This window comes from Diadema setosum, chromosome 5, assembly GCF_964275005.1.
Source record: "Diadema setosum chromosome 5, eeDiaSeto1, whole genome shotgun sequence".
NCBI lineage: Eukaryota > Metazoa > Echinodermata > Echinoidea > Diadematoida > Diadematidae > Diadema > Diadema setosum.
Window position 1 is genome coordinate 38,765,066 of NC_092689.1, and position 12,677 is coordinate 38,777,742.

The following is a 12,677-nucleotide window of genomic DNA, read 5'->3' on the forward strand; positions in this document are numbered from 1 at the left end:
ACGCTTACACGCTTGCCCACACTATCGGACAGTGGTATGCCCCCTCCCCCCTTACGCAGTTCTTGCCCCTCAGCATATCTTGATGACGTAATTAGAACCTCATCCTTACATTTTGAATTTATGGTGGCCATTTTGAATAGAGAGATGGTTGTCATTCTGTGTGAACTGGAAATAAATTCAGTGTAACTAGGACAATTTTGGCACATTCATCTAAGGCGCTTACCACAGTATTATAATTATACCCCCGCCAAACGAAGTTTGAAGGGGGTATATAGGAATCAGCGGACGGTCGGGCGGTCGGTCGGTCGGGCGGTCGGTCGGGCGGTCGGTCGGGCGGTCGGTCGGGCGGTCGGGCGGTCGGGCGGTCGGTCCGTTGCAAATCTTGCGTCGCGAACTACTTCCTCAGTTTTCAACCGATTCCCATAAAACTTGGCACAGATGTGTGCCTTGGGTTGTAGATGTGCAAGACGTATTTTTTGACAGTACCCAAAAGTACGTTGCCATGGTAACGGCATATTATGGGCAAAAATGGGTACAAATCTTGCGTCGCGAACTCCTCCCACAGTTTTTGATCAATTTTTATGAAATTAGGTACAGATGTTCATCTGAATATGTTAATGTGCAAGACACATATTTCCGCAGTGGCAAAAAGTGCGTTGCCATGGTAACGGCATGTTATTGGTAAAATGTAGGGCAAAATGCTTCATGGCAAAACTGCTTCATCAGTGTTCTTCCAATTCTCATGGAATTCATATTGAATGTTTGTCTTAGGATATAGGTCAGCATGACACATTTCTTGACAGTGACAAAAAGTATGTTGCCATGGTAACAGCTCACATATTATGAGCCAAAATGATGGAAAATTTTGTGTTGCAAACTACTTCCTCAGTTTTTGCCCAATTTCCATGAAACTTGGTACAGATGTGTGCCTTTGGTTGTAGATGTGCAAGACGCATTTTTCGACAGTACCCGAAAGTACGTTGCCATGGTAACGGCATATTAATGGCAGAAGATCAAGGAAAGATCTTGCGGATTTAACTACTTCCTCAGTTTTTTGACCAAAGCTTATGAAATGTTGTTTTGACCAAAGCTTATGAAATGTTGTTTTGCGGGGGTATAACCAGTCGCTGTAGCGACATTTCTAGTTATGTTTTCTATGGTGGCTATCTTGAATTTCAACATGGTGGTCTATCTTATGATCCACAATTAGGAAACAGCTTTGATGGACCATTGGACACCACAAGCATGTGCATTCTTAAAAATGTGATGCTTCTACAATAATTGCAAACTGAGATATGGGTAAAAACGCTATGGCGGCCATTTTGAATTTCAAGATGGCGGCCTACAAACTCTACAAAGCAATCCATAATATCAGAAAATGATATATCAGAGTGTTTGACTTTATAACGATGTATTTTGCACCAAGTTTGAGGTTTCTACAACGCTCACTTTATGAGATATGGGTAAAAATACAGCTTGCTATGGCAGCCATTTTGAAATTCAAAATGGCAGCCTACAAATTGTATCAAAACAATCCACAATATCAGACAGAGATTTATCAGAGTGTCTAACATCACACCCATGCATTTTGCACCAAATCTTAAGCTTCTACAATGCTCACTCTATGAAATATGGGTCAAAATACAGTCTGCAAGGGCGGCCATTTTGAAATTCAAAATGGCGGCTGAAGACGTGGTCAGAAAAAATGGAACCAAAGTTTTTTGGATTCAGCACCCCCAAATTGACAAAGTTAGTGAAAAAAATCAATTTTGGCACAAAAATCTCACGGGATTACATAGTAGCCTCTACTAATTTCACTTGTCTCATATAATATGAATGTTATTAGGAATGGTTGGAGTACCTGGTATGTACAACTGTATATCATACAGAGCATGTAGAGTCCTTGTGACTGCTGTGAGTCATCAGCCTGGGAATGCATGCATGGAGGGGAAAGGGTGGACGGACTTGCATCAAAAGTTTGTTGACACCATCATCTGTGTTGCAGACTTGAAACACAGTAACATTCCAAGTGCGTCTTCGGCCCTCGCACTAATTGATCCATAGATTTTCACTGTATGTACATTGTACATGTACATGCCACAGTACAGTGTGTCAAAATTGGTACAGTATAGTATGGAAAGGAATGTTGAAAGAAGCTGTCTGAAGTGATGTGTCTTTGCAATGACAATGTCTGAGTACACAATAACTTACATCATTTAAATAGGCATACACTGTAGATGTGATATGTACTGAGCACAAGTAAATGACTGATGTAACTTGCAGAATGTTGTACTCTAGCACTACATTAGTAGCACTGACTAGCAGGAGCCATTTACATGATAGGTGAATAGATAGATGACGGCATATACAGTATAGATTAGAATTTGTTGATGTTGATTGTAATGTTTGTACTAATAAGCATATTGATGTACTACATTTTTATGTGCTGAATATTTGGCGACATTTTTATTTACACAAATTTTGCAAGTCAGGTGCTATTCGCGAAATTAAAGACACCCGAAAATACAATGTAATGACTCTGATCCCGATATGAATGTGACATACACACGTAGACCTCTACATTTCTCCGTTCAGTACAGTGCTCCACAATCACGAATTTAACCACTCGCGAAATTGTTGGGAAGTTCTGATTTGGGTAAATTTAGACTCGCTAAATACATGACGTATACAGTACTTTGATGTACAATGTACATCTTTGAGGGGGAAAAAGCCACTGTAAAATTGAATGAGTGCATCTTGTAGTTGCGGGGAAAAATGAATTGACTGAAATTTAAACTCCATGGTAAACAAGTACAATGTGTTAAAACACTGCATCACTACCATATTATCGCTATTTTTATCATTGTATTATTATCAAGTTGATGATGATAATTGTGATCGTAATTATTATAATTATTATCAATATCATTGTGTAGACCTCCATGCACAGCCATTGTTGGGGATTGATCTAGAGAAGTACAGTAATTTGTGCAACAGCCATTTTGTAGTTGTACCATATATTTGAGGTACAGACACATGTCTATACAGTATAGGCCCTACTTCTTGTCATTTTGTCTGTGTTGCAAAGCCCTGAGGCCTGTTGCAGTAGCCTGACTCTTGGGAAGGATGCAGGCGTGAAGTGTGACAGATGTGTAGTATACCTCATACATGTAGCAATCCAGTTTTGCACACGAGTGTCGCAATAATGATACCTCAGACACTCCTGCGGGTGCCTGCATATTATATTTGTGTCTCATGTTTTGCTCCTATTTCCTCCTCTGTCCCTTGGGGGAAGGGGGAGGGACAAAGCAGAATGAAAACAAAGACATCAAAGTAGAGGGTTTGGGAGGAAGCCAAACAAGGGATTTTAGATTCTGTAATGCAGGACTTGCTGAATCTCCCCCTAGTGCTGCTGAAACAAAGGAACCAAGCTGCTAGTAACCTCGTGCCCACAATACCAAATAAGTGCTCTCCACAGAAGCCTTCCACAAAATTGTAATATCTCTGACCTCCATGCCTTGATGGCAAACACCAGAGGTACCATGTAGAACTGTAAACAGAGTCTGATCACTGGCTAGAGATAGACTGTACATGACTCATTTCAGGTGTGGACTTCATACTTTATCCTCCATTTGATAAGTCTCAGATAAGAAAATTATAGTTGATTAGAAGAACCCATGTAAATTTGAGGGCACCGCTCAGTAAAGACCACTAAAAAAAAAAAAAAAAATACAAATACAAATGCAGAGCAAAGCACATTGCATATGTTTTGAGTAGCCTTTGTTTTGGTAGACACTACACAGTACTTCCAGAAATAACTCTGTGCAATTTTGAAGTTCATCAAGTGCACTTTGGAAATTCAAGTACAGTACATGAAGCAAATGAAAACGTGTCATTTTCCCACGTGTACTGGAAGAAAGAAGAAAAAGGATTTTGCCACGAGGAAAGGATGGTAAAACCAGAGTGCACATGGTTATCAGTTTTTAGTGTGGTCAATTCAGTATAGTTAGATATGAGAAAAACAACTGTCTTGTGTACAAAAGTAGTGTCTGTTGATATTCGCATATGTTACTCTTGTCTGTCTTTTATACCGTATTCATTCTACAGGTGGCTTTGCCTTGGTCTTTCTGGTAAAAGGTCGCAATGGAATGCACTACGCCCTTAAGCGGATGTTTGTCAACAATGACCAGGATTTGGTTGTCTGCAAAAGAGAGATCAAAATCATGGTGGGTATAAATTTTCATAAGTTGCGAACATACTGGTACCATTTCACAAAAGCTTTATGTGTGTTCTGTCACAGTTGTGTGTGGCAAGTAGACAGCATGTTCAGTTTATGTGATTTTTGGTTTGTTTTTTCCTCGGCAATCATGATCACCTTTTAAATCACGAATGCATGGTTTGTGAATATTGTTTTTTTTTTTTTTTTTGGACATTGCCTTCCACATCATGTAGCTGACCTGGGTCAATTGCCATTATACTTACATTAATTTTGAAAACATACAAGAATACCATCAGGTAGTCATCTGAATGATTTACTGGCTTAATTGGCATGTCCATGACATGTCCACAATGGTTGCATTTGATTTTTTGTTTTTTGTTTGTCTTGCCATGTTTTGTTCATAGTTTTTTTTTTCTCTCTTCATGAAAAATGTACTTGCCCAGTAACTGGACTGAACTGGACGGGACTGGACTAATTTACCCTTTGTGCGCCGCTGTAGGCTTGTGCGCTCTAGTCTCAATGAAATTACAGTTGATTGTGAAATGTCTAATATTAAGTGTTCAGATGCTTTTTTGCTTTCTTCCATGTGGTAAATCTGTGTCCTTGTGATATGATAGACAGTACCATGTGCCATTTTACAATCTTCCTTAAAAAAAAAAAAAATAAAAAAAAAAAAAAGATCTGCTGGGAAATGGCAATTGCAGCCATCACATTTACCATGTGTGTGCATTATTGACAATTGTAGAGGCCAGTGTAAATTGCCTTGCACACCACAATATGTCATTTGGATGTCATTTGGCAGCTCTGCATCAAAGCGAGTTCATGGAAAGTTGATAGGCTATCACATTTTCTGCAACTTTATTTAAATGGAAATTGTTCAAAGTAAATTGCAGAACACCCACATTTGGCCCTTCTGACCAGAATCATGCCAACATTGACAGCTCTATTGTGGGGCTTCAGTCAGTGCGTGTTGCGGCATACCAGCCAGCCGGCAGCGTCGCGAAAATGTGTCTAAATCATTCTACAGCGCAGCGGTGTGACCTTGAAATGGTCTCTCGTGCCGTGTTCGAGGACTGGTTTTCAATCTGCGATATTTCACTTCATGTGCATGATATCAAACCAGGTTTTTTTGCAGATGATCAGCGAAATTCTGAATTTTTCAGAAATCATAATATCAAGTAGAAAAGACTGCGATAACATTTTATAATTTCACATCAAAAATCGTGTTGAAAAAAAAATAATTCAATTCAAAATCATCCGGTAAATTTCACTTTTCTAGACAATGAGTTAATAAAAAAGCATCACGAAATGGGGGGAAATGTATCAATCAATCGAATAATGTAACTCTTTATGGGTCATTTCGTGTAGATGGGTCAGGATCCAGCAAAATCTAGAGCAACTACACTGTCAACTAGCCCTAATGAAGACAATCCGATTTCCTTGTGCTGTGATTGGTCGATTACCGTCTGCAGAGGCTGCCATGAATGACGTCATAGTGAATCTCCACTTACGGCTTCTGCTTTTGCCGGGCCCGACGTAAAACTAACTGTTTATAGACTAACATCAAACCATTTTGAAGTTGATTTGAACACTTATTATCACATTTCAGTATGTATCTCGTCTTTTGATGAGTCCAATCGATCAAAATAAATGAAGGAATCGACAGAAGAATGTGAATATATACAGAGTGCAAACACGAACCCGTCAGTGTAGTCCCAAGTATTCGTTTTGCAGTGTTGCGATTGCAGCAAAAACGGTAACTGCACCGAACACTCGCTTTGGTGAACCACAGAAGCAGGTATTTCCGTAAGAAGTATCACGTGTATATCTATACGTGCCTATGATTGTTATGAACTAGTAGTAGTACACTGTAGTAAGTAGCTATAGTATAGTAGTAGTAGTAGCACTAATAGTAGTACTAGTACACTGTAGTAGCTATAGTAGTAGTGGACTACTAGTACATTAATTAGTAGTACTAGTACACTTGTAATACCATACCAGTAGTGCCAGCAGCAGCCAGTGGTAGTCCTAGTCCAGCATAGGTGTACTTGTATTTCTCTGGACACTTGTGTGAATGGGTGCATTGGTCATTGTAGTGTCCAGATGACAAGACGGTACATAGGCTGTGGTAACTAATCACTGATGGGACTCAGAGAATGACGATAGTCAAAGCAAGCTGGCTTCCTTGCGGATCTGTTATGTTCTTAGATATTTAAATACAATGTATATATCTTTCATGTTTTATTATTATTATTATTATTTTTTTACATTTCATCATTTGTCTCTGGTGGATGGAAGCAAGCTGCTAGCAAGACAAGAGAACAAAAGCTGAAAATCTACTATGGATTGTACAGATTGATGTACATGTATGTGTACTCGAGCCTTTTTATCAAAACAGAAAAAAGTAATCATCAGTGTAGCATTCATTAATTTACACTGATTTGAAATCCACATTCAAATTCCACAAGACACGACTTTCACACTCTTGCTTGTTTTCCCCTCCTTAAACTGGACATCTCTCTCTCTTTCTTTCTCTCTCCTCTACCCAGTTTCCACAACGCTCTTCAGTTATTCTGCATTATCTTTTCAACTACTTGGCAGTATAGGATGACAGGAAAAAACTTTTCATTATCATACGGATTACCCTAAAGTTCATAACAAACTAACAAAATATAGTAAACATTATTGCTCTTTGTTAAACAGGATGTGATGCAAAAAAACAAACAAAACAAAAACATTTCTGTTGGCAAGGTTGGTTGTTTACATCTTTTAAGGCACATGTACCACTAGTACTACATGTATTTGGCAAGAACAGCATATATATATGCTATATATATATATATATATATATATATATATATATATATATATATATATATATATATATTGTCGCTGGGGCGACAAGACCACGTACAGTATCTACAAAATGTCAAAGGTTCAGGAGAGCCAAAAAACATGGCGGCCAAAGCACTGTAGCGAATGGGATAGCCTTTCCTTTGACATGCCGTGGTGGCTTCATTTTTGGAGTAAGACAGTTGGGATTTGGACAGGACATCACTTAACCCATTATTTGACCATTAATCCAAAAAAGTCATTTTCACCAAAATTGCAGATACAAGGTCTTGTCACCCCAGCGACGGACTATTATACAGTATATGAAAGATGGCGAAGTGGAGTAGTAATGCATTTCAGTCCAACAGCGCTATTTATTCAGGCTGAATTTTCGAAGAATACATGAATGTCTTCCTCAGGGTTCACAATAACAATTATGAAAATAAACAAAATGAATATTTCCTTTAAAGTGGTAGTCATGGGGAATGCTTATGGCAATGCCCGAGTGTGGTATCTGAGTAGAGGCATTGTGCGTTTCTTATGAGCATGCTGACTTGCAGTCAAGATCAATTTGTATTATTATGATGTAATAATGATAGCAACCACATGAATTTGTACATGCTTAACCAATCAGATCATCAACGCATGTAAGTGTATCATACATAAGTGGTAGTCATAGGAATGATTGTGACAACACGCGTATTTCTCAGTGTAATAACTCAGCTGTATATAACTCACATTTTCATAGACTGAGGTATCTGATGTCCAACATTTCGTTATTCCAGTTCTCTCCCAATCTTATACGCGTCTTTAAAAATGTTGGCTGCATGCCTGGTATCTATTATACATACAATATAATACCATACCAAGGAGGCTTAGTACCTCCTTTGTCATACACAGCTACTTTCAGTGATACACCTGTATTTGTACTTTCCTTTTCACATACATAAAAGCTTTGTAAGAGAATGATTACTGTAAAAGTGGAAATTTTCGCGTTGTTGAAATTTTCGTGCATATCGCGCAACCAAAAAACTAGCGCGAAAATAAAAGTATGTGGATATTTTTGCTTGCCATATATTCCTGTGTGGGATGTCTTGATTCCGTGGAATTAAAATCACGCGAAACTCTTCTTACCCGGCCAAGCGCGAAAATATCCACTGTTACAGTATGTGGAACTTCAAATTTGATGAGGGTAGGTATTTGGTCACATTCTGCCCATCAAAACTTTAGTTTGCCACACAAACCTAGGGCAAATAACATAATTCATAAATGTATAAACTACAATACAGGCTTTAAACGAGAAAGCTAAAACAAAGAATCAGTATACTAGTAGTATGCAGAGGTAGGATTGCTCTTAGATGAATACATGTTCATTATTCACACACATTCTTCACACACTGCATTAGATAAAATAACTTATCAAAACTGACTGACACATCTTCACAGTGGCGGATCCAGGGAGGACCGCAACCGGCGCACACCCCCCCCCCCCCTTAATTTTTTGTTGAAACAAAAGAAATAAAAAGAAGTTTCTGTAAACAGGTATAAATGCACATATGCTTGGTTTGTGCAACTTTGATCACAATGCAAGCAAGGCTATACCATTTTCAGACAAATCTGCAGTGTCTAGATTTTACATTGTCACTATCACTACCTTCACTTTCCATAATTACATGGTTATCTAAATTTGTAAAATTCCTGCATGTACAACCAGGACCACAATTTTGCCCCTGTTTTTTACATTTGCACTGCTTATTCACACACTTATTTTTCTTACATCAACATTGTCTTGTTAAATATGCAACATTATTTCTTCTTTGTTCAATGTCTCTTGTAAATCCCAAAAAAGTCCAGAGTTTTTCCTGAATAACTGAAAAGCAGCCATATTGAGTGATGTCTGGATACATGAATAGTGGGACATGTCTGGGGCATTTGCCCAGACAGTTCTCACCCAGCATGATTACAACCTGTGAAACCTAAGAGCAGAATGAGGGGGCAGCAGTTGATCTTCTTGAGCATTCTACTGACTTGGGGATACACCTTGAGTGTTATACTGACCAAACAAAATGGGTTTAACTAGAATAATAATTTACAGATGCAATCCTGTACAGCATTCAATTTACCAGTTCCTGCGGGAGGGTCATACAAACAAGCTGTAATGGAGCATTTCCGGCATGTTCCATCTCTTGAGCACTCTTGGCGTTGAGCAAGAGCTGACTGGGTTGGTATCCCTGCAGTGACTGGGTTGGTATCCATGCAGTGGCTGGCTTGGTGGGGCATTGTTGGCTTGGGGCAGGGGAGATGGTGTTTGGTTGGTGTCTTCATACACCTTTGGCAAGAAGCTGCTTTTGTGGCACATATCTGGTAAGGGGTTGGTGCTGAAAGGCAAATCAGAGTTTAAAAAATATTCTTCAAGAAGAACTACAATTACATGACAGCCAGAGAAGGATTACAGTCATTCAAGCTACTGCCCATAATTCATTTTACTCTTAAAATGTGTACAATTAAATTTCATGACTTAACGTTCAGTGGCATCTTAAATAAGAACATTACACTTTTTCTATTGCTCAATAATCATTAACAAAAAATTACAATACAACTGTACCAACTAAAATTTCAATTTATTAATCCCTGTTTGAGGAACTTGAGTGCAAGTTGAAAAGAGCAAGAATTATAATTTACAGATGCAATCCTGTATCCAATTTACCAGTTCCTGTGGGAGGGTCACACGCTTGGATGTTCTGTCTCTTGAGCACTCTTGGCGTAGAGCAGGAGCTGACTGGGTTGGTGTCCCCGCAGTGGCTGGCTTGGTGGGGCATTGTTGGCTTGGGGCAGGAGATGGTGTTTGGTTGGTGTCTTCATACACCTTTGGCAAGAAGCTGCTTTTGTGGCACACATCTCGCAAGGGGTTGGTGCTGAAAGGTTAATTCAGAGTTCAAAAAATATATATACTTTGAGAAGGACTACAGTACAATTCAATTACACAACAATTATAATCATTCTAAATATTTGTCAGGAATGAAACTAATTGCAAAAATGTATACAACTGGAATTTATACAGTTCAATTCCAATGGCATTTATAAAGGAGAGCATTGTCTTTCTATTGTTCAAAGATCATTATAGAAATTTTACAAAGAGGCAAATGAAAAAAGTGAAATAGCAACAATTGAGATGAAAATAAAATGGCATTTGGCATGAACGTAGTATACGAAACATGCATTTGTCAAGTCTATTAAAACACAGTGGAACCAGAAGTAAATAATATTTCATTTGTCACAAAAACATTGGTACATCACCCCATTGTATTCAAATTGTCAAAATGCTAATGCTACAACTGTGATAGTATGACTAGTATGAGGTGGTACATTATTATGATTGTACATATTCCCATACCATCATAATGTATTTTGAATTCATCAAACTATAGAATGTAGAACTTAACTGTTGGTTCTATTAAAAATAATGATAATAATGATAATAACATAGTGCAGGGTCTATGCCAAATACAACAAGGGAAATTGACTGATGTCATGTACATTTTACTAGTAGATCGTACTCTGTCATGATCTATATCGATCTCTACAGACCTAGGCCTACTTTTAGTTCTAACCAGTAGTAGCGCTAGCTGTGATACGATACCGTGGACGACTATTTTACAGAACAGGACATCTAATTGTACATACGGGACTACGGCCAGTGCGTGCGCGATCAAAACTTGCCACTGCAGAGACAAAATCGAGTCCGGAATTCTCGTTAACGTGAAGGTCACGTGACCCTACATGCATACAGATGGCATCGCAAAACCAATATTTTCGGAAATTTGCTTCGACTTTGGGTGCAATTTTGATCACTTCGTTTATTTTTGAGCCAAAATGAGGCTGGTATCAAAATTTCCGCTAGAATCTCATCTATTCAAATAACTGACTAAAATAACCATAGGAGTTGTAGATGGGTCAGGATCCAGCAATGTATCAGTGCATGTCAAAATCAGATTCTATCGCAAGCAGCTTCTTATATCCATTGTATCTCCCTCAAAAAGTGTCAAATTCGGCTAAAAAAAGTATGGAATTAATCGTCTTTTATTGGACTGCAAGACTTACCCGGTCACGGCTCGGGAAACAGGTTCATGGCAACGTAACAACGAGCGATGTTGGGGATATACATTTTGCGTCGACGAAAAGCCTCGTCGCCAGACACATGCGCAGAATTCCTGCGCGTGGAATAAATTTGGTGGATTTGCTCATTAGCATACGACGCTGCGGACTGACTGATACTGAAGGTCAAAAAGTCTTGTTGCATGACCAAATAATCACAATTTGATCTTGGACGAGGAAGACCCTGTGCAGGAACTTACCTGTTATCAGGGGATTGTACTTGCTCAGGGCCACATCTTGAAGAACTGAATTACATTCAGTGGTTGCAGCGATCGATCCCTAGATGCATTTGTCCTAGGATTTGGTAGCCTGAGTGCCAGACTGTGGTCTTTTTTTTTTTTCCTCTTTCTAACTCGCTGCACCAAAGTACCTTATTCAATGTGAATACTGGTAACTTTATACGGAGAAATCTATGAAAAGACAAAGGCTCATGGCATGGCTACCCCTTTCAGCTTACGTGGGGGGGGGGGGGGAGGAAGGGGGAGGGGGTTTCAATTCTGAGCAAGATGCAACAGTAGGTCCAATGGAAACATTATTCACAAAATTGCAATCTGTAGACATCACTAACAAGAATTATAGAAAAGAAGGTAGAGAAGAAAATGATCCTGTAACGGGGTAGTGGTCGTTTTGTTTAAGTCCCCCCCCCCCCCACACACACACATTCACATTAATATTTGAGAAGCCTACTAGTGGCCCAGGAGCCAACAGCAGTACAGAAACATGATAAACGACCTTTTAGTAAAAAAAAAAAAAAAGACTAATAGCGATCAGTAAGCAAGAGGAAAAGAAGAGGAGAGGAGGTAATTAGAATAAGAGAAGAAGAAAGAATCATATCACTCTTGGTGAAAGTATGGCAGCACAAAATATGGCACTTCAATTTGATAATTGTGTGCAGCAGTGCCAGAAGGTCCATCAGTCTTGCTTTAACTGGTGGTAACTCCCATAGGTTTTTTTTTCGATCGATACCAAACAATTTCTGCCAAAGCTGAGGCACTTTCTCATCATAGATGTCTGCTGTTATGTCAATGCATTTATTTCCTTTCCTTCAATTTTTTCCCCCCTCCCTCTTGTGCATTTCAGTCGACGCTCTCTGGCCACAAGAACATTGTCCCGTACGTGGACTCCAGCATCACCCGTAGCAACAGCGGCGTGTACGAGGTCCTCATTCTCATGGAGTACTGCAGAGGTGAGCCTGTGACGGTAGCGCCGTTCATCCTGAGGCTAATGGGTGGACGATAATTGCGCTGCTGTTGTCATGAAAAATGAAATGATGCCTGATGGGGCTGAAGATTCCCAGTACACGGAAGGTCGGAAGGCAGTGGCACACTTTACCCACATTTTCTTTGTGCCGTTTTGACAGCCGTCATTAGATTATGATGCTGGCATTGCGCATCTTGTGAGAGTGCTAAGGAGTGTACTGGATTGTCACGCTTTACTCCCCGCATTAAATGGAAGTCTACTACTGCAGTGC

The 12,677-nt window shown here is 39.3% G+C and overlaps 1 protein-coding gene and 1 pseudogene across 1 annotated transcript in view; one reads left to right on the top strand and one right to left on the bottom strand.

Moving 5' to 3' along the window:
* Positions 1-12,677, top strand: part of LOC140228260 (uncharacterized) — an 83,305-nt gene that overhangs the window by 25,968 nt on the left and 44,660 nt on the right. The window contains exons 2-3 of the mRNA XM_072308487.1: positions 4,108-4,226; positions 12,287-12,392. Of these exons, the coding sequence (XP_072164588.1) occupies positions 4,108-4,226; positions 12,287-12,392 (225 nt within the window). The remainder of the gene's footprint in view (positions 1-4,107; positions 4,227-12,286; positions 12,393-12,677) is intronic.
* LOC140228259 (uncharacterized) lies at positions 9,073-9,956 on the bottom strand (annotated as a pseudogene).